General features: G+C 36.3%; 1 protein-coding gene across 7 annotated transcripts in view; it reads left to right on the top strand.

Moving 5' to 3' along the window:
• LOC123561211 (uncharacterized) overlaps positions 1 to 23,678 on the top strand; it is a 41,048-nt gene that overhangs the window by 8,639 nt on the left and 8,731 nt on the right. For 2 of the 7 annotated variants that reach the window (XR_008370040.1, XM_053537679.1), the window contains exons 3-5: positions 6,609 to 6,735; positions 7,479 to 7,556; positions 17,657 to 17,710. Coding sequence is in view for 1 of the 7 variants with exons in the window: in XM_053537679.1 (XP_053393654.1) it covers positions 7,488 to 7,556; positions 17,657 to 17,710 (123 nt within the window). In the remaining 6 variants the exon portion in view is untranslated. Of the gene's footprint in view, positions 1 to 6,608; positions 6,736 to 7,478; positions 7,557 to 16,266; positions 16,332 to 17,656; positions 17,721 to 22,987; positions 23,444 to 23,678 lie in introns of those variants that run through there. The other 5 variants (XR_008370045.1, XR_008370044.1, XR_008370043.1 and 2 more) reach the window with 5 other exon arrangements.

Below are 23,678 nucleotides of genomic sequence, written 5' to 3'. Positions count from 1 at the left end.
GGAATTAAACATGCTTTTCAAAAGGAGGTACATGATTACGGGTCCAATACCTTAAGTTTTCTTAAACACAAAACAAAGTTTACAATTGAAGGAAGGTAACTCAATTTTTAAAAAGAACACTTAAAAGCCCTTAGTGAACTACAGGGTTTGATTTTACAGAAATGTCAAACATTCAAGAAAATAATCATGCAGTTTTAAGTTTCTGTTTGAATATGAAATATATAAGTCCATGTGATTGGAGGTTTAGGGACTTTTAACTTGTTATAGGGATGGCAAGTATAAAATAGCAGATCATAAAATAAGCCATTCTGATAAGGCGAACAGTAAAGCTAGAACTACCCCAGCATGTTTAAAATAAGTGAATAAACCATTATTCATATTATATATTTATAATTCTTTTCTTTCCCTTTATATCATTAGTCCCCCAAAGACAATCTTTCAGTAAATTTATCTCCTTTTCTTCTGGTTTACGAACATGAATTTGAATTAGTTTCAAGCAAGGCTAAAGTGATGTAAAATTTTAAGATAAAAAGTTTAAGGTTATTTTTCTTGTTCAATCTAAACATTTTGTTTACATGCATGGATTCACTTCCAACAAACTTTGCATACAACTTTGCTATAATAAGAAATCATTTTGACCCTAATTTGAAGGTACATGTACGTGATTTTAGGAAAAAAATCTCCGTAATTATCATTTGTTCAGTGGCTTCATATATGTGCATCTTATATTTCTACGTTTTTATAAATATTTTGAAATATCTCTTTTTGTAATGTGAATCAAATGTTAAGCAGAATGACTACAGACCTTTAGTTCAGAACTGAAGAGATGCATGTCTTTATTCTACATGCTGTATGAGGGAACTAATTTTGGATTTCCTGGCAGTCATAGAAATATTTAATTTACCACTTACAAGCTGCATTTAGAGTTACAGAATAGCTGAACAGATACTATTAGTTTAAAGAATTAAACACCCAAAAAGGACTGATCTTTCATTCATAAAACAAACTTTACAATTAAAGGGAGCTAACTCGATTTTAAAAATGAACACTAAAATGTCCATGCTTTCGCAGAATCTAATCAGTTTTATAGTTTTAGGGTGAGTACGAACTACATTCATTGGCATTTTAGAATTAATGGATTATTCAAAAATTACTGCAAAAAATTTGCAATGGCTGCATGGATTCTCAAATAACTTAGCATAAATTTTCACAGTAACAAAAATAACACAGTAAAAATAAAAAAGATTGCAAAATTTTTTACGTCAGTTTAGCTTGACTATACGAAGTATAGATAGCTATCCTACTCGACCTGGAGTCAGCGCCTTTCCACATCCACACCTTGGTTAAAGTTTTAATGCACTTCCTCTTTATCTCTGTTATTACTGGGTAGATTTGCTTCAAACTTAAAATATTTATTCCTCATTATCACCCACATCATATGGCACAAGGGTCATAACTCTCGCACCATTATTTCATGAATTATTCCCCTTTTTAGCTCACCTGTCACAAAGTGACAAGGTGAGCTTTTGTGATCGCGCGGTGTCCGTCGTCCGTCCGTGCGTCCGTCCGTAAACTTTTGCTTGTGACCACTCTAGATGTCACATTTTTCATGGGATCTTTATGAAAATTGGTCAGAATGTTCATCTTGATGATATCTAGGTCAAGTTCGAAACTGGGTCACGTGCCATCAAAAACTAGGTCAGTAGGTCTAAAAATAGAAAAACCTTGTGACCTCTCTAGAGGCCATATATTTCACAAGATCTTCATGAAAATTGCTCAGAATGTTCACCTTGATGATATCTAGGTCAAGTTTGAAACTCGGTCACGTGCCGTAAAAAAACTAGGTCAGTAGGTCTAAAAATAGAAAAACCTTGTGACCTCTCTAGAGGCCATATATTTCACAAGATCTTCATGAAAATTGGTCAGAACATTCACCTTGATGATATCTAGGTCAAGTTCGAAACTGGATCACGTGCCATCAAAAACTAGGTCAGTAGGTCTAAAAATAGAAAAACCTTGTGACCTCTCTAGAGGCCATATTTTTCATGGGATCTTCATGAAAATTGATCAGAACATTCACCATGATGATATCTAGATCAAGTTCGAAACTGGGTCACGTGCCGTCAAAAACTAGGTCAGTAGGTCAAATAATAGAAAAACCTTGTGACCTCTCTAGAGGCCATATTTTTCATGGGATCTGTATGAAAGTTGGTCTGAATGTTCATCTTGATGATATCTAGGTCAAGTTTGAAACTGGGTCACGTCCGGTCAAAAACTAGGTCAGTAGGTCTAAAAATAGAAAAAGTTTGTGACCTCTCTAGAGGCCATATATTTCATGAGATCTTCATAAAAATTGGTCAGAATGTTCACCTTGATGATATCTAGGTCAAGTTCGAAAGTGGGTCACGTGCCTTCAAAAACTAGGTCAGTAGGTCAAATAATAGAAAAACCTTGTGACCTCTGTAGAGGCCATATTTTTCATGGGATCTGTATGAAAGTTGGTCTGAATGTTCATCTTGATGATAATTAGGTCAAGTTCGAAAGTGGGTCACGTGCCTTCAAAAACTAAGTCAGTAGGTCAGATAATGGAAAAACTTTGTGACCTCTCTAAAGGCCATATTTTTCATGGGATCTGTATGAAAATTGGTCTGAATGTTCATCTTGATGATATCTAGGTCAAGCTCGAAACAGGGTCATGTGCGGTCAAAAACTAGGTCAGTAGGTCTAAAAATAGAAAAACCTTGTGACCCCTCTAGAGGCCATACTTGTGAATGGATCTCCATAAAAATTGGTCAGAATGTTCACCTTGATGATATCTAGATCAAGTTTGAAACTGGGTCCCGTGCCTTAAAAAACTAGGTCAGTAGGTCAAATAATAAAAAAACCTTGTGACCTCTCTAGAGGCCATACTTTTCATGGGGTCTGTATGAAAGTTGGTCTGAATGTTCATCCTGATGATATCTAGGTCAAGTTTGAAACTGGGTCAACTGCGGTCAAAAACTAGGTCAGTAGGTCTAAAATTATTGAAATCTTTTGACCTCTCTAGAGGCCATATTTTTCAATGGATCTTCATGAAAATTGATCTGAATGTTCACCTTGATGATACCTAGGTCAGTTTCGAAACTGGATCATGTGCGGTCAAAAACTAGGCCAGTAGGTATAAAGATAGAAAAACATTGTGACCTCTCTAGAGGCCATGTTTTTCATGAGATCTTCATGAAAATAGTGAGAATGTTCATCTTGATGATATCTAGATAAAGGTCAAAACAGGGTCACGTACCTTCGAAAACTAGGTCAATAGGTCAAATAATAGAAAAACCTTGTGACCTCTCTAGAGACCATATTTTTCAATGGATCTTCATGAAAATTGGTCAGAATTTTTATCTTGATAATATCTAGGTCAAGTTCAAAACTGGGTCACATGAGCTGAAAAACTAGGTCACTATGTCAAATAATAGAAAAAACGACGTCATACTCAAAACTGGGTCATGTGGGAAGAGGTGAGCGATTCAGGACCATCATGGTCCTCTTGTTTTACTTAGAATTTCAGGTTAAAGTTTTGGTGCACCTTCACTCTATCTCAGTTATTACCGTATGGATTTGATTTAAACTTAAAATAGTTAATTGACATAATCACCCATATAATATGACACAAGGTCCATAACTCCAATGCCAATTTTTCATGAATTATGCCCCTTTTTACTTAGAATTTTATGTTAATTTTGATGCATTTTCACTATATCTCTGTTATTACAAGAGGGATTTGATTTGATTCAAGCTTAAAATAATTGTTAAGCATCATCACCTACATCATTTGACACAAGGGCAATAACTCTGACACCTTTATTTAATTAGTTATCCCCCTTTTTACTTAAAATTTCATATTAAAGTTTTGATGCACTTTCACTCTAACTTATCTCTGTTATTACCAAACACATTTGATTCAAAGTTTAAATAGTTTTACTATATCATCACCCACATCAAATTACTTAAAGTTTCAGGTTGTTTTAAACAATATTTATTTCCAAATATGCATTTCATACAAACATATCGTCCGTTAAGCGCCAGAAGGGGCTATCAGCATTCTTTGTACATATGAGGATAGCCCCTTTTGGCGCTCAACGGACGATATATTAATGTGATGGGATTGAGGAGTAAGCTAAAAGCTTGTAAAATTTAAGGTTAAAGTTTTGATTAACTTTCACTCTATCTCTATAATAACCAAACAGATTTGATTCAAACTAAAAATAGTTGTACCACATCATCACCCACATCATATGACATAAGGGTCATAACTCTTGCACCAATATTTCATGAATTATGCCCCCTTTTTACTTAAAATTTTGTGTTTATTTTGGTGCACTTTCACTATATCTTTTTATGCCCCCGAAGGGAGGCATATAGTTTTTGAACCGTCTGTCTGTCTGTCGGTCCGTCCGCAATTTTCGTGTCCGGTCCATATCTTTGTCATCGATGGATGGATTTTCAAATAACTTGGCATGAATGTGTACCACAGTAAGACGACGTGCAGTGCGTAAGACCCAGGTCCGTAGCTCAAAGGTCAAGGTCACACTTAGACGTTAAAGGATAGTGCATTGATGGGCGTGTCCCGTCCATATCTTTGTCATCGATGGATGGATTTTCAAATAACTTGGCATGAATGTGTACCACAGTAAGACGACATGCAGTGCGCAAGACCCAGGTCAGTAGCTCAAAGGTCAAGGTCACACTTAGACGTTAAATGATAGTGCATTGATGGGCGTGTCCGGTCCATATCATTGTCATCGATGGATGAATTTTCAAATAACTTGGCATGAATGTGTACCACAGTAAGACGACATGCAGTGCGCAAGACCCAGGTCCGTAGCTCAAAGGTCAAGGTCACACTTAGACGTTAAAGGATAGTGCATTGACGGGCATGTCCGGTCCATATCTTTGTCATCGATGGATGGATTTTCAAATAACTTGGCAAAAATGTGTACCACAGTAAGACGACGTGTCACACGCAAGACCCAGGTCCGTAGCTCAAAGGTCAAGGTCATATTTAGACGTTAAAGATCATTTTTCATGATAGTGCATTGATGGGCATGTCCGGTCCATATCTTTGTCATTCATGCATGGATTTTAAAATAACTATGCATGAATGTGTGACACAGTAAGACGATGTGTCGCGCCAAGACCCAGCTCCGTAGGTCAAAGGTCGTAAACTCTTAACATCGGCCATAACTATTCATTCAAAGTGCCATCGGGGGCATGTGTCATCCTACGGAGACAGCTCTTGTTTATCACTTAATAAATTTGATAAATTCTTAATTTACTTCCGCCATCTTGAATTCAGAATGACATTTAAAAAGTAGCTGTAAAAAAGTAAAACTGAAATTTGGAAATAAACAAAGTAGATATTTTATATCACTTTTCCCTATATGTATATAGTGGAAACTTTAAAAATATTCTTGTTTGAAACTGCAAGCCCGATTTTAAAATAATTTTACACAAATGGTTCTTGTGTGACCCTCTACCAACATTGTTCAAGTTTAATATTCTGATTTGTCAAAAAACATGGCTGCCAGGGGGCTTGGTCACTTTTCTCTCTGAATCAATAATAGCTAGAGCCTTGATATTTGGCGTGTAATATCAGATTTGTAATGTCTACCATAATTGTTCAAATTATTGCCCTAGGTTCAAAAGTGTATGTGACATGACGTGTATATAATATAGGCTAACATAGAAGAAACCTAACTCTGTACTTATACAAACACACATTTGAAGCCTTGTACACAGATGAGCGCTTTAGGGTCAATGACCCTCTTGTTGTGGAAATTAGAGGTAAAAATAGAAATAATTTTAAAAAACTTCTTCTCATATATGCTTGATGGAACTCCATCAAACTTGGGCTGTAGCATTCTTATAAAGACCTCTATTTAATTTCTTCACAAAAGGGGTGCTTGGGCCCCTAAAGAGACACTAAACCTAAAATAGAAATCTCTGTATACGACTTTATTCCTTGAACTGCTTGCGGGAGCTACAGTAAACTTTATCAGTAGCATCTTTGTAAGGTCCTTCTTCAGGTTTGTTCAAACAGGGCTACTTGAACCTGTTTTATGTTTTTATACTAAACACATTTTGTTACCTTTCATGGATCAAAGTGTCATTCATGTATTCAAGTTCATATTCTTAAGGTCAGGTGAGTGACTGTGGTCTTGTTTTGTGTAATTTCCCCTTAATAGCAGGGTTTTCTGTATTATTGATCAACCATTCTTCTGTCACTTGTTTCAGTTGGTCTAATTCTGCTATCAGTTTCAGAAAGAACAACATTGAAAACATAGAAAACAACTGTCTGAACATTAATTGTTTCAACAAAGCTTCAAAACCACACACTTTGAACAACTCTGATATAACACTGAGATAAGTAATCAGGACACCCCAGTGGAGCTTCAAAACCCTTGAAATACTCCCAGCTTAACAACCAATTAAATTTTATATATAATTGATGTAGACTTGCATTTATAGGTAACACATTTGAATTATAAATACTGTCTTATATTCTTTGCATTAACAAACTAGCTTTTTTTGTACATCATACGTGGAAATATCTTTTCTTTTTTTAGAGAAATATATTAGGCAGAGCTATCAGCAGTATAACAGACACAGCAAGAAGTACACTTTGTTTTGCACAGATTTGTGTTCCACAAGTATGGCCATGAAGGGATTTTCATAGAAAAAAGTAAGAAAATGGTATGTACTGGTACCTGCTGAAAAAAAAATTGTGTAAACAAATCAATATGGCCCTTGTCTCATGTGATGCAAGTGATGATAGGGAAGAACTGTTCTTTACAAGAAAGACTAAAAATGCTAAATGCCCAGTTTTTTGTCCAATCAAAGAAGTCACATGTCAATTGAAAGGCAAACAGGTAACTGTTGACAGGTTAAGAGATACAAGGTTGACGGAATTGTCTCCCTTAACCAAATGTAAGTTTTCTTACTGACCCTGTTACATTAAATTTGCATGATAATCATACAAAATATGAACTGAATGTAAGTTTTTTTCATTTAAAGTCCTTTTCTAGTAAGAACTCTAAAAACTAGAGATTACTTGCATAAACTTGCCTTTGAAGCCATCTGTACTCAGCAACCACTTGCCTTATAGCTGCCAGTCAGCTAACTTTCTAAATTGACATTTGGTTCAAACTTGACTTTAGCAGCCGTCTTCCATAAACAGTCACATTGTGCCACTCCTTTCGCTGACTGTTTAATTACATTTTTCCTCCTTTTAATAGACTGGAACTGATTTTATGTAAAACTAGAAAATTGATTCTATGATTGAAGGGAAGTAACTCAATTAAAAAAATTCTTACTAAATCTAATTATGGTAATCTTGCAATTTCCTTTTTGCAAAATATCACATTGAAATATAAAATAATATTTTGATGAACTATAAGTGTTTGTGTGTCTGTTTTGATTATTTGGGTATTTTGTAGTGATGCTGCATGAATGCAAAGAGAGAAAAAAGCTACATACCTAGAAGTTCAGTCATTCAGGCCTGTAGGCCTTTGCAGGTATAAGGAGTTGCCTAGCAGATTAAATGCATAATATTAATATAAGAGACTAAATATCAGGATTTTAATTCAGCATTCTTAAACTAGGTTCTAAATTTAGGTAGAATGAGATTAAATATGTCTGTTACTTTTCTAAAAATCCCAGATACTCCAAGCCCGCTCGATAGCCACATGAATTAAATATATGAATGATGATGAATTAACTGTTTGTTGGTTTTGTTAATGTTAACATTGCCTTAAACAGCTCTCCATCTCCATTCATATATATAAGTGTATCAGTTCACCTTTTCAGTATTACTTCCCAGTGGGCAAACGACGTTGGATACGGACGTTGATTCAACGTTGCATTTTGGTTGAAAATTTAAGTTTTTTAGACGTCAAAGTCTGACGTCGATTCAACGTCGGTTTTCTGACGTCGATTCAACATCAGTTTTCTGGCGTTGTTTAGACGTCATATTTCTGATATTTATAATATCGGTTTTCTTTCCAAGAAACAACATTAATCATTTTATCTTTATAAATCATTTTATTTATAATGTATCATTAAAATTCTTTTCAATAGACATCTTTCGTCATGATAAATAAGGTCAACATAAATTCGTTGTAGTCATTGGTGAACTTTCTGCTTTGATTGTTGAATCTCTCAAAATCATCACAATTATTAGTGCAAACTTCATCTGAAATATATAAAATGTGAATGTTCAGTTACTTTGAAGTCATTCTGAAAGTTTAAATTTTAAACATTATATTCAGTGTTAAATCTTCTGTCAAGTATGTTTATAAGTTTTATTTTATAGTTAAAAGTTTCTTGTTCTTACGAATTGTATGAATTTTCTAAGGCGGATAATAATTGATATGATAAGTCAAATAATTAAGAAATAAATATTGAAATACTTACTTTCTACAAATCGTTTTTGCTGCGAAATATTTAAAAAATCCGACATGTATCCAACGTCGCTTAAATGTCTAATACCAATGTCTGTTAGACGTCGTGGTTTCAACGTATTTTAGACGTTGCATTTAGGTCGCCGAGGTCGCGACCTAAATCAAACCAATATCCAACGTCGATTCGACATCTACTACTGACGTCTGTTAGACGTCGGGGTTTCAACGTCTTTTCAATGTTGCATTTAGGTCCCCAACATCGCGACCTAAATTCAACCGATATCCAACATCGATTCGACATCGTATGCCTGCTTGGTTAATTCTATGCCAGTAGTTAGTTGTTTTCATCATTCAAGTAACAGACAACTTTTTCACATGAACTAGGGAGTAAACATCACCTTGGTGTTTTGCCTTACAGATAGCCATATAAACACCTCCCTTGAGATTTGAACTAACATCCTTCTGATGAGATTTACCTTGTGCAAACAGGATGAGCTGGCTTGATAAAAAGTTTATTATATGTATAACAATGTGAAATTGGACATAAACCTTACATACATGTATTTTTTACACTACCTTCTAAAAAATAAGTGTGAATGATATCAGTTTGTCATTTGGGAAAAGGCACATATATAATCACACTGGGCTTCATTACATTTGCAGCACTATAATTTTTAGGAGTCAATTTAATAAGAGAGAAGAATATGTTAAATGAGAAAAATTATGTGCGTAACTTAACATGCTGGATACGTTGATTCTGCTTTGCAACCAGTGCAATCATGATCAGCTGCTCATCCATGCATCTGATCAAGATCTGCATGGTTGCATTCAGTCGTGATCTTAGTAAGCACCCCTTTTCACAGTTAATGGTACTGTCCAAATTGGAAGATGGACAAGTTCATTATAGAAATTCAGCAGGGTAAGGAGTAATAAAGGGAATACAAAAGGGAGATAATAACAGTCACAAAAGATACATATTTTTGCTTTATTCAGTGAAGAAAAATCCTGAAATCTGATTAGTTTAGTAATAAGACGATGATTCAATGAGGAAAAAATGAGTATTTTATAATAGAAACTGTCTGCTGTATATGATTGAAAAGCTTTTATATTAAACTGGAAGTCAGGGATAACTTATAAAATCCAATCTGACTAAAGTACATATCCTATTACATTACGCTTAGGATCTGAACACGAGCTATTGATAGCCTAGTTCTGACGACCCTTCTGCTAGCCAAGCAAAAGCTAACTTACAATATTCTGCAAGCTTAAAAAAGCCTTGGTTTTTGATATCTACAATTCTTATGTCGTAAGAGGTCAGATAGCCGGTTAGCTCAGTCGGTAGGGCACTTGCTCTGTTAGCGAGGGGCCCCGGGTTCGAACCTTGGACTGACTGCAAATTTTTCTTACTCTTTGACATTCGAACAAGTCGTCTGATTGGTTCAAATAAAAATAGATTTGCAAAAATAACAATAGCAGTATTGGAAATCCAAAATATACAGAAGACGAATGTGAATGGGTCGTTCTCAGATCTTCGTTTAGAAGATCATGTAATTTAGTCAGATTGTATAAAACCCTACCAGATAGCTATCAACACTCATTTTAACACACTGTGTATGCTTTTAACATAATTTAATGCAGATAATAGCAATGAAAACAGAGGGCATGATACAGAATAAACAAAAGCTGTCTTAATGTGATATTCTGAAACATTACAAGATGGAACCAGCTTCCGATGTAACCAGCTTCAGAACTTCATAGACAGTACTGAAAGCTTGATTGATGTTATTTGTATCAGAGAAATTTTGTTTCAAAGGTTTTCAGAAACCTGAACAATTTGGCCTGAAAATAGACATTATTTTGACTGAAGTGTAAAAAAAAATTTCACACCACTCACCCTGCAGGACTAGTAGCCAGTAAAATCTACTCGCCCTTAGTGTACAGTCACTTGCCATAATAAATTACAACTATCTTAATGACATTTTTAGCTCACCTGTCACAAAGTGACAAGGTGAGCTTTTGTGATCGCGCGGTGTCCGTCGTCCGTGCGTGCGTCCGTCTGTAAACTTTTGTTTGTGACCACTCTAGAGGTCACATTTTTCATGGGATCTTTATGAAAGTTGGTCAGAATGTTCATCTTGATGATATCTAGGTCAAGTTCGAAACTGGGTCACGTGCCTTCAAAAACTAGGTCAGTAGGTCTAAAAATGGAAAAACCTTGTGACCACTCTAGAGGTCACATTTTTCATGGGATCTTTATGAAAGTTGGTCAGAATGTTCATCTTGATAATATCTAGGTCAAGTTCGAAACTGGGTCACGTGCCTTCAAAAACTAGGTCAGTAGGTCTAAAAATAGAAAAACCTTGTGACCTCTCTAGAGGCCATATATTTCACAAGATCTTCATGAAAATTGGTCTGAATGTTCACCTTGATGATATCTAGATCAAGTTCGAAACTGGGTCATGTGCCATCAAAAACTAGGTCAGTAGGTCAAATAATAGAAAAACCTTGTGACCTCTCTAAAGGCCACATTTTTCATGGGATCTGTATGAAAGTTGGTCTGAATGTTCATCTTGATGATATCTAGGTCAAGTTCGAAACTGGGTCACGTGCGGTCAAAAACTAGGTCAGTAGGTCTAAAAATAGAAAAACCTTGTGACCTCTTTAGAGGCCATATATTTCATGAGATTTTCATGAAAATTGGTCAGAATGTTCATCTTGATGATATCTAGGTGAAGTTCTAAAGTGGGTCACGTGGTGTCAAAAACTAGGTCAAATATTAGAAACACCTTGTGACCTCTCTAGAGGCCATATTTTTCATGGGATCTGTATGAAAGTTGGTCTGAATGTTCATCTTGATGATATCTAGGTCAAGTTTGAAAGTGGGTCACGTGCCATCAAAAACTAGGTCAGTAGGTCAAATAATAGAAAAACCTTGTGACCTCTCTAAAGACCACATTTTTCATGGGATCTGTATGAAAGTTGGTCTGAATGTTCATCTTGATGATATCTAGGTCAAGTTCGAAACAGGGTCATGTGCGGTCAAAAGCTAGGCCAGTAGGTCTAAAAATAGAAAAACCTTGTGACCTCTCTAGAGGCCATATATTTCACAAGATCTTCATGAAAATTGGTCTGAATGTTCACCTTGATGATATCTAGATCAAGTTCGAAACTGGGTCATGTGCCATCAAAAACTAGGTCAGTAGGTCAAATAATAGAAAAACCTTGTGACCTCTCTAAAGGCCACATTTTTCATGGGATCTGTATGAAAGTTGGTCTGAATGTTCATCTTGATGATATCTAGGTCAAGTTCGAAACTGGGTCACGTGCGGTCAAAAACTAGGTCAGTAGGTCTAAAAATAGAAAAACCTTGTGACCTCTTTAGAGGCCATATATTTCATGAGATTTTCATGAAAATTGGTCAGAATGTTCATCTTGATGATATCTAGGTGAAGTTCTAAAGTGGGTCACGTGGTGTCAAAAACTAGGTCAAATAATAGAAACACCTTGTGACCTCTCTAGAGGCCATATTTTTCATGGGATCTGTATGAAAGTTGGTCTGAATGTTCATCTTGATGATATCTAGGTCAAGTTTGAAAGTGGGTCACGTGCCATCAAAAACTAGGTCAGTAGGTCAAATAATAGAAAAACCTTGTGACCTCTCTAAAGACCACATTTTTCATGGGATCTGTATGAAAGTTGGTCTGAATGTTCATCTTGATGATATCTAGGTCAAGTTCGAAACAGGGTCATGTGCGGTCAAGAACTAGGTCAGTAGGTCTAAAAATAGAAAAACCTTGTGACCTCTCTAGAGGCCATACTTGTGAATGGATCTCCATAAAAATTGGTCAGAATGTTCACCTTGATGATATCTAGGTCAAGTTTGAAACTGGGTCACGTGCCTTAAAAAACTAGGTCAGTAGGTCAAATAATAAAAAAACCTTGTGACCTCTCTAGAGGCCATACTTTTCATGGGATCTGTATGAAAGTTGGTCTGAATGTTCATCTTGATGATATCTAGGTCAAGTTTGAAACTGGGTCACATGCGGTCAAAAACTAGGTCAGTAGGTCTAAAATTATTAAAATCTTTTGACCTCTCTAGAGGCCATATTTTTCAATGGATCTTCATGAAAATTGATCTGAATGTTCACCTTGATGATATCTAGGTCAATTTCGAAACTGGGTCACATGCGGTCAAAAACTAGGCCAGTAGGTATAAAAATAGAAAAACCTTGTGACCTCTCTAGAGGCCATATTTTTCATGAGATCTTCATGAAAATTAGTGAGAATGTTCACCTTTGAAAACCAGGTCAATAGGTCAAATAATAGAAAAACCTTGTGACCTCTCTAGAGACCATATTTTTCAATGGATCTTCTTGAAAATTGGTCAGAATTTTTATCTTGATAATATCTAGGTCAGGTTCAAAACTGGGTCACATGAGCTCAAAAAGTAGGTCACTATGTCAAATAATAGAAAAAACGACGTCATACTCAAAACTGGGTCATGTGGGAAGAGGTGAGCGATTCAGGACCATCATGGTCCTCTTGTTAATACTGTCACTCTTATGAAAGAAGTATTATGTACAACAAACAAATGTCAAATATAACACACTGTAGACAAATAATATTCTCTTGTACATTACATTTCCTTTTTAGCTCACCTGTCACAAAGTGACAAGTTGAGGTTTTGTGAACACGCGGTGTCCGTCGTGCGTCCGTAAACTTTTGCTTGTGACCACTCTAGAGGTCACATTTTTCATGGGATCTTTATGAAAGTTGGTCAGAATGTTCATCTTGATGATATCTAGGTCAAGTTCGAAACTGGGTCACGTGCCATCAAAACCTAGGTCAGTAGGTCTAAAAAGAGATAAACCTTGTGACCTCTCTAGAGGCCATATATTTCACAAGATCTTCATGAAAATTGGTCAGAATGTTCACCTTGATGATATCTAGGTCAAGTTCGAAACTGGGTCACGTGCCATCAAAAACTAGGTCAGTAGGTCTTAAAATAGAAAAACCTTGTGACCTCTCTAGAGGCCATATATTTCACAAGATCTTCATGAAAATTGGTCAGAATGTTCAACTTGATGATATCTAGGTCAAGTTCGAAACTGGGTCATGTGCCATCAAAAACTAGGTCAGTAGGTCTAAAAATAGAAAAACCTTGTGACCTCTCTAGAAGCCATATATTTCACAAGATCTTCATGAAAATTGGTCAGAACGTTGTCTTTGATGATATCTAGGTCAAGTTCGAAACTGGGCCACGTGCCATCAAAAACTAGGTCAGTAAGTCTAAAAATAGAAAAACTTTGTGACCTCTCTAGAGGCCATATATTTCATGAGATCTTCATGAAAATTGGTCAGAATGTTCACCTTGATGATATCTAGGTCAAGTTCGAAAGTGGGTCACATGCCTTCAAAAACTAGGTCAGTAGGTCAGATAACAGAAAAACCTTGTGACCTCTCTAGAGGCCATATTTTTCATGGGATCTGTATGAAAGTTGGTCTGAATGTACATCTTGATGATATCTAGATCAAGTTCGAAACAGTGTCATGTGCGGTCAAAAACTAGGTCAGTAGATCTAAAAATGGAAAAACCTTGTGACCTCTCTAGAGGCCATATATTTCACAAGATCTTCATGAAAATTGGTCAGAACGTTGTCTTTGATGATATCTAGGTCAAGTTCGAAACTGGGCCACGTGCCATCAAAAACTAGGTCAGTAGGTCTAAAAATGGAAAAACCTTGTGACCTCTCTAGAGGCCATATATTTCATGAGATCTTCATGAAAATTGGTCAGAATGTTCACCTTGATGATATCTAGGTCAAGTTCGAAACTGGGTCACGTGCCATCAAAAACTAGGTCAGTAGGTCTAAAAATAGAAAAACCTTGTGACCTCTCTAGAGGCCATATATTTCACAAGATCTTCATGAAAATTGGTCAGAACGTTCTCTTTGATGATATCTAGGTCAAGTTCGAAACTGGGCCATGTGCCGTCAAAAACTAGGTCAGTAGGTCTAAAAATAGAAAAACCTTGTGACCTCTCTAGAGGCCATATATTTCATGAGACATTCATGAAAATTGGTCAGAATGTTCACCTTGATGATATCTAGGTCAAGTTCGAAAGTGGGTCACATGCCTTCAAAAACTAGGTTAGTAGGTCAAATAACAGAAAAACCTTGTGACCTCTCTAGAGGCCATATTTTTCATGGGATCTGTATGAAAGTTGGTCTGAATGTACATCTTGATGTTATCTAGGTCAAGTTCGAAACAGGGTGATGTGCGGTCAAAAACTAGGTCAGTAGGTCTAAAAATAGAAAAACCTTGTGACCTCTCTAGAGGCCATACTTTTGAATGGATTTCCATAAAAATTGGTCAGAATGTTCACCTTGATGATATCTAGGTCAAGTTTGAAACTTGGTCACATGCCATAAAAAACTAGGTCAGTAGGTCAAATAATAAAAAAACCTTGTGACCTCTCTAGAGGCCATACTTTTCATGTGATCTGTATGAAAGTTGGTCTGAATGTTCATCTTGATGATATCTAGGTCAAGTTTGAAACCGGGACAACTGCGGTCAAAAACTAGGTCAGTAGGTCTAAAATTATTAAAATCTTTTGACCTCTCTAGAGGCCATATTTTTCAAAGGATCTTCATGAAAATTGATCTGAATGTTCACCTTGATGATATCTAGGTCAGTTTTGAAACTGGGTCACGTGCAGTCAAAAGCTAGGCCAGTAGGTATAAAAATAGAAAAACCTTGTGACCTCTCTAGAGGCCATATATTTCATGAGATCTTCATGAAAATTGGCCAGAATGTTCACCTTGATGATATCTAGGTCAAGTTCGAAAGTGGGTCACATGCCTTCAAAAACTAGGTCAGTAGGTCAAATAACAGAAAAACCTTGTGACCTCTCTAGAGGCCATATTTTTCATTGGATCTGTATGAAAGTTGGTCTGAATGTACATCTTGATGATATCTAGGTGAAGTTCGAAACAGGGTGATGTGCCGTCAAAAACTAGGTCAGTAGGTCTAAAAATATAAAAACCTTGTGACCTCTCTAGAGGCCATACTTTTAAATGGATCTCCATAAAAATTGGTCAGAATGTTCACCTTGATGATATCTAGGTCAAGTTTGAAACTTGGTCACATGCCCTAAAAAACTAGGTCAGTAGGTCAAATAATAAAAAAACCTTGTGACCTCAAAAACTAGGTCAGTAGGTCTAAAATTATTAAAATCTTTTGACCTCTCTAAAGGCCATATTTTTCAAAGGATCTTCATAAAAATTGGTCAGAATGTTCACCTTGATGATATCTAGGTCAGTTTTGAAACTGGGTCACGTGCAGTCAAAAGCTAGGCCAGTAGGTATAAAAATAGAAAAACCTTGTGACCTCTCTAGAGGCCATATTTTTCATGAGATCTTCATGAAAATTAGTGAGAATGTTCACCTTGATGATATCTAGGTAAAGTTCAAAACAGGGTCACGTATCTTCGAAAACTAGGTCAATAGGTCAAATAATAGAAAAACCTTGTGACCTCTCTAGAGACCATATTTTTCAATGGATCTTCGTGAAAATTGGTCAGGATTTTTATCTTGATAATATCTAGGTCAAGTTCAAACTGGGTCACATGAGCTCAAAAACTAGGTCACTATGTCAAATAATAGAAAAAACGACGTCATACTCAAAACTGGGTCATGTGGGAAGAGGTGAGCGATTCAGGACCATCATGGTCCTCTTGTTAATTAATCATATTCGTTCTGCTTAAATTTTCTTTTCACAGCAGACATTTTTCTTTCATTATATTTTTGTCATCTCCACCACACAGTTGCTCTTCAAATAAACTACAGATGTTGGTTTGCGATGCTTTGACAAAGTACGGGAAAATAAAAGGTGACAGTAATATCATAAACTCTGATAAGTTTATCTTGACTGGTTTATGGTACAGCTTTTCTTGTAATAACTGCACCGATAGTAATAATCATCACAGTCTTGCAATCATTATCGGTAAGCAATTGAATTTTAAAGCGTCTACCGACGCAAAGTTTATTATCATTTTTCACAACGTAATTCAAAACTTTTTTGCTGAATTTTGGTAAAGTTACGACATAAAAAGCACTAGCCCGATCAGTCGAGTATACAGCGAGGTCCACTCGTCCTATCCAGACTTTAACTTGCAAATGCGAGTGGGCAAGTGGATTTTTACACCCCTGATAAGGTAAATTTCCGTCAGTTGGGTTAGCATTAAAAATTTTATGTACATTTTATTGATATAGGAGAGATCGTGTTTGTATACAAATCCATTGTATTTTCTATTTTTAGAACTGATAAAACAGTGATGGGGTGGGCAGAAGCCAAACTTCCATGTTTTTTGTAAACAGAGATGTTTTTCTAATGATTTTTTGATCAATGGAAAGATTATAAAACAAGCAATTTATTACTTACTTTTAATTGTTTTTTCGAAATAAAATGGATTAATTATGAACACTTAACTTACATGTCGTATTTTTCTAAAAGTTTTGATCATCACCACGATGCTATTAAAATTATATTGACATTTATAACTGTTATTCATTTATAAAAGAAATTTGAATACGAAAATATTAAAATTGTAAGTATTTCAAAACTTTTTGAATTTTGAAAATCCATAAATGAGCAAAAAAGTTATGTTAATTAAAAATCCCGATTCCATACACAAACAATGTAAAAACATTGTCCACCACCAGATAAACAGGTATTAATGCATGACGTCACGGCGATCTCTCCTATTAAAACATTTTGCTAAAAAGTCGGACATTGAAACCATTTCTGTCAAAATCTTTTGCAAAATCAAACAAGATGTAGATATGTACTGTGGGCATGAAATTTAGTGTTTTGACCAGAAAGACTTCATGATCCATGGATGTTGGCTGTTGAACATACAATCAATGGGAATTTTACTGCTTTGTTGAGATTAAATTTCATTGAATGACTCAACTTTTTTTTTTTTGACTCAACTGAGAAATCCACTAAAATTAGTCCTCAGTGAAAATTAATTACATAAACAGGTATATAATTAATTCACAAATCATAGTTAACAGCTCAAGTCATCATGGTTGATCATGAAATCATGGAGACCATTTCAGTGTGAAGGAGTAGCAAAAAATATCTATAGATGTAGATACCAGAGTTTTCATTCAGCCTGCTTTTATATCTTCTTTGTTTCTGGTATTTTTCAGCTCTCACCCAGGTGTTCCTCTTACACGAGCATGAAGAAAAGGGAGTTGCTGGAGGTATTGCTATGTATGTATACTATAATAAGATACCCCTGTGCTATGCATACTGGAGGCACATGTTGACATAATTACCCCAACCACTTTCTTTTCAATGAAAATACTTCAAAATGGAAAGACAAAAAGTTGGGTCACCAAGCAGCTAAGAAATATGTCTAGAAAAAACTTTAAAAACTGGTGAAATTTGATATTTTTATTTTTATTTCACCTGAGCCAAAGGCTCATGGTGAGCTTTTGTGACCGCTTGATGTGCTTTGCTGTCCGTCAGCAATTCCTAAATAAAAATCTACAACTGGGCAGATTTACACCAAACTTCACAGGAATGATCCTTGGGTGGTCCCCTTTCAGAAATATTCAAAGAATTTAATTCCACACAGAACTCTGATTGCCATGGTAACCGAAAGAAAAAACTTTTTAAAAAAATCTTCTTGTCCAAAACTGCAAGGCGTAGAGCCTTGATATTTTGCATGTGACATCATTCAATGGTGTTCTATGAAAATTGTTCAAATTATGCCCCTGGGGTGAAAAGAGGACTCGCCTCGGGGGTCCCAAGTTTTAAACTGCGATGCTCTGATCCATATCAGGGAGCTGTTTAATTTTCAAACCGTGACCAAACGTTATTGCCTTCTTATGTCTGGACCTCGAGTTGTCAGCAATTTCTCCCGACCCCTTTTAAACCTCTTCAAGGCATTGACTCTTAAATCATATGCAGCATAGCATTTGTCTTTTTCCTTGGATCCAAAGACTCAAGGTAAGCTTTTGTGACCACTTGACGATGTCCGTCATCAGTCATGTGTTTGTCAACAATTTCTTGTCTGCACAATAGTGGTATCATGATTGTATGATTTGATTTTAACCAAATTTGCACAGAACTTGTATCACAATAAGATCTTGGTTCTTTTCTTGAACCAGCCATATCCCACCATGGGTTCCAGAGTTACAGCCCCTAAGAGGGTAAAAATTGGCTATTTGTCTTGTCTGCATGATGGTTTCATTGTTCCCCAATTCGAAGAAGGAGGGGTATATTGTTTTGCAGATGCTGGTTGGTCAGTCTGTCTGTATACATGTAGACCAATCCATTGACGGATAATAACTCAAGAACACTTCGGCCTAGGATCATGAAAGTTGATAGGAAGGTTGTGCATAACTAACAGATGACCCCTATTGATTTTGAGGTCAAAGGTCAAGATCACAATGACCCGAACAGTTAAACCGCTTCCAGACAATAACTTAACACTTTGGCGTAGGATCTTGAAACTTGATGGGGAGATTGATCATGATCAGCAGATGATCCCTATTGATTTTGAGGCTAGTAGGTCAAAGGTCAAGATCACATTGACTTAAAACAGAGAACAGTAGAACTTTTGTGTATAGTGACCAAATCTTTTCTGTTACTTGTGCAATTACTAAATGCATCAATGGAGGAATTTCGTGTTCTACAAGCTCTTGTTTATGATTTGATTTTAACCATACCTGCACAGAACTTGTATCACCATAAGATCTTGGTTCCTGTCTTGAACCAGCCATATCCCACCATGGGTTCCAGAGTTACAGCCCCTGAAAGGGCAAAAATTGGCTATTTTGGTCTTACCTGCATGATAGTGGTTTCATTTATAATTTGACTTTAACCAAACTTTCACAAAACTTGTATCATCATAAGATCAAGTTTCTTTTCTGGAACGAGCTATTATTGGTTCTAGAGTAACAGCCCCTGAAAGGACTAGAAATAAGCTATTTTGGTCTTGTCTGCACAATAGCAGTTTTATTTATGATTGAATTTTAATCAAACTTGCCCACAACTTGTATCACAATACAATCTTGGTTCCTTTCTTGAACTAGCCATATTCCAACATGGGTTCCAAAGTTACAGCCCCTGGAATGTGCAAAAATTGGCTATTTTGGTCTTGTCTGCATGATAGTGGTTTCATTTATGATTGGATTTTTTACCAAACTTTCATTCAACTTGTATCACCATAAGATCTTGGTTCTTTTCCATATTTCATTGTGGGTTCCAGAGTTACTGCCCCTGTGCATTCACAAACTTTGTAAGGAGCATTTCTTCTTCATGCATGGAGGGATTTTGATGTAACTTGGCACAAATATTACCATAAATAGCTTATATTGTAACTTTTTAGCTCAGCAATGCTCAGGTGAGTTATTGTGATCGCTCGATATCCGGCGTCTGTCATCTGTCTGTCTGTCGTCTGTCAACATTTATCTGGTGTATGCGATAGAGGCTGTATTTTTCAATTGATCTTCATAAAATTTGGTCAGAATAATAACCTTGATGAAATCTAGGCCAGTTTTGAAAATGGGTCATCTGGGATAAAAAAACTAGGTCACTAGGTCAAATCTAAGAAAAACCTTGTGTATGCGATAGAGGCTGTATTTTTCAATTGATCTTCATGAAATTTAGTCAGAATTATTACCTTGATAAAATCTAGGCCATTTTTGAATATGGGTCATCTGGGGTTAGAAAGTAGGTTATCTAGTCAAATCAAAGAAAAACCTTGAGTATGCGATAGAAGCTGTATTTTTCAATTGATCTTCATAAAATTTGGTCAGAATGATTGGTTTGAAGAAATCTAGGTTGAGTTCGAATGTGGATTATCTGGAGTCAAAAAGAAGGTCACTAGGTCAAATCAAACTAAAACCTTGTGTATGAGATAGAGACTGTATTTATGTCTCCCCTGGAGACATATTGTTTTTGCCCTGTCCGTCCGTCCGTCTGTCCGTCCGTCCTTCCGTCCGTCTGTCCGTCCGTACGTCACACTTCATTTCCGAGCAATAACTGGAGAACCATTTGACCTAGAACCTTCAAACTTCATAGGGTTGTAGGGCTGCTGGAGTAGACGACCCCTATTGTTTTTGGGGTCACTCCATCAAAGGTCAAGGTCACAGGGGCCTGAACATTGAAAACCATTTCCGATCAATAACTAGAGAACCACTTGACCCAGAATGTTGAAACTTCATAGGATGATTGGTCATGAAGATTAGATGACCCCTATTGATTTTGGGGTCACTCTGTCAAAGGTCAAGGTCACATGGGCCTGAACATTGAAAACCATTTCCGATCAATAACTAGAGAACCACTTGACCCAGAATGTTGAAACTTCATAGGATGATTGGTCATGACGAGTAGATGACCCCTATTGATTTTGTGGTCACTCCGTCAAAGGTCAAGGTCACATGGGCCTGAACATTGAAAACCATTTCCGATCAATAACTAGAGAACCACTTGACCCAGAATGTTGAAACTTCATAGGATGATTGGTCATGAAGAGTAGATGACCCCTATTGATTTTGGGGTCACTCCGTCAAAGGTCAAGGTCACAGGGGCCTGAACATTGAAAACCATTTCCAATCAATAACTAGAGAACCACCTGACCCAGAATGATGAAACTTCATAGGATGATTGGTCATAAAGAGTAGATGACCCTTATTGATTATGGGGTCACTCCATTAAAGGTCAAGGTCACAGGGGCCCGAACATTGAAAACCATTTCTGATCAATAACTAGAGAACCACCTGACCCAGAATGATGAAACTTCATAGGATGATTGGTCATGAAGAGTAGATGACCCCTATTGATTTTGGGGTCACTCCGTCAAAGGTCAAGGTCACATGGGCCTGAACATTGAAAACCATTTCTGATCAATAACTAGAGAACCACCTGACCCAGAATGTTGAAACTTCATAGGATGATTGTACATGCAAAGTAGATGACCCCAATCGATTTTGGGGTCACTCCATTAAAGGTCAAGGTCACAGGGGCCCGAACATTGAAAACCATTTCCAATCAATAACTTGAGAACCTCTCGACCCAGAATGTTGAAACTTCATAGGATGAGTGTTCATGCAGAGTAAATGACCCTTATTGTTTTTGGGGTCAGTCTATTAAAGGTCAAGGTCACAGTGGCCTGTTCATGTAAAATCATTTTTTGGAAATAACTTGAGAACCACTTGACCTACAATGTTGAAACTTAACAGGATGATTGGACATGCAGAGTACATGACCCCTATTTATCTTGAGGTCACTTGATCAAAGGTCAGGGTCACAGGAGCCTGAACAGTGACTTGAGAACCACTAGGCCACGAGTGTTGAAATTTAGCGGGATGACTGGACATGCCAAGTAGATGATCCCTATTGCAGCCAACATTCAGTCTCTCTTTGACTTTCGCTCCTGACCCCTATTGACTTCTTGCCTATAGGACTTTGCATTGGGGGAGACATGCGCTTTTTTACAAAAGCATTTTCTAGTTTTCAATTGATCTTCATGAAACTTGGTCAGAATGATTGCCTTAATGAAATCTAGGTCAAATTAGATAATGGGTCATCTGGGGTAAAAAACTAGGTCACTAGGTCTTATCAAAGAAAATACTTGTTTAAACTCGATCAAGAGACCACATTTTTGGTCCATTCCTAATGAAAATTTGCCAGAATATTTGTTTCCATGAAATCACTAGGTCAAACATGTTTACACTGTTATGGTGTGTTTCTCAGGAAAGGGACCTAGGGCCATCTTGGCCCTCTTGTTATTACTGGCCATAGGGAAAAATCGAGCCCACTTTTCTGTCGTAGAGTAGGTCCGCCTTTCATCGGACAGAGTCTTTCATCGGACATATTCGCTCTGGCACTGATTTCAGAAACTTTCCTGTCTACACGCACCTCTCTGCAAGTTATTTACGTTCACTAGAGTTACACGGTGTATACAAAACGAACTCGGCCATAGTGACGTTAACTTTTGTCGGTATTTTGATTGGTTAAAAAAAAGGACTCACGGTGATGTCACTTCCTTTCTGACATCACTGCTAAACATCAGAAAACGTGAAACTTCGGTATCACAGTTTCATTACTAAGTTTGAATGTGTAACAATTAAAATTTAATCGAATTTATTTCCTGATAATGAAATATATATTTATTTTGCATTTTATAACAAAAAACAATGGAAACGTTAGAAGAATTTATAAACGTTTGAAAAATAAAACTGTCCGATACTACCCCCATGGAAAACGCACTTATATCTAACTCAAGGGTATCATCGGACAGCATGAATTATTGATCCGATTAAAGGTTGAATATGGTTCTAAGTAAAAGCATTTAACATTTAAGTAAAAAATTCACGAGGATTTTAATCATATTTTAAAATTATTGAGCTCTGCTTTGAGAAAACATTAAAACTTAACATAGCCTAACCTTAATGCATCGCCGAGCACAGTTTAAAACATTTTAAGAACTTCCAGTTATCTTTTTCCAGTCATCTTTTTTCTTTTAGGATACAATGAGTAGACCCCTGATGATGCCTGTAGTCTTGAGAGAACGAGAAGTATTTGGCCGGACAAAACCCCTAAATTTACAAAATCAAGTAGAAAACTTTCTTCAAAAATTGTATGAACACGAATACATCTATGACCACCATTACATTTATGACATACTGGAGTACCTGAAGCAGAAAACTCATGAAAGTTACTTTTTAATGGTTATTGTTAGGGACTGTTGTTGCACCTCAAAAACTTACGAAGATTTTAGTATCGTTTGGGTTGCAAATAATTATGCAAAGAAAGTTAACGATTCCTACTTGTTTAAGTTGTGTGCTTGTGTTAGAGAAGAGTCTTTGTAAGAAAAAAATGAACTGTTATAAATTGTTTATAAGACAATAGATGTTGTAAGAAATGATAAAAAATATTTGCCCATTAAAGCAGCTCTGGCTGAGTAAATCACTTCATTTGTTTCTATATTACAACAAGAACAACGACACAAACAACAATAGTAGTAATAGTGGTGGTGGTAGTAGTAGTAGTAGTAGTAGTAGTAGTAGTAGTAATATTGATAATGATATCATTATTATTATTATTAATATTATTATTATTATTATTATCAAAACGTTTTGTCTGAGTATTTCTTTAAAAAAAGAAGAAAATATGAGTTTTCACAGAGCAGAGCTCATATTTTAAACTTCGTGTCAT

The sequence above is a fragment of the Mercenaria mercenaria genome, chromosome 2 (assembly GCF_021730395.1).
Source record: "Mercenaria mercenaria strain notata chromosome 2, MADL_Memer_1, whole genome shotgun sequence".
Lineage (NCBI taxonomy): Eukaryota > Metazoa > Mollusca > Bivalvia > Venerida > Veneridae > Mercenaria > Mercenaria mercenaria.
Note: the sequence above shows the minus strand (reverse complement) of the source record. Positions and strands in the feature narration are given on the sequence as shown.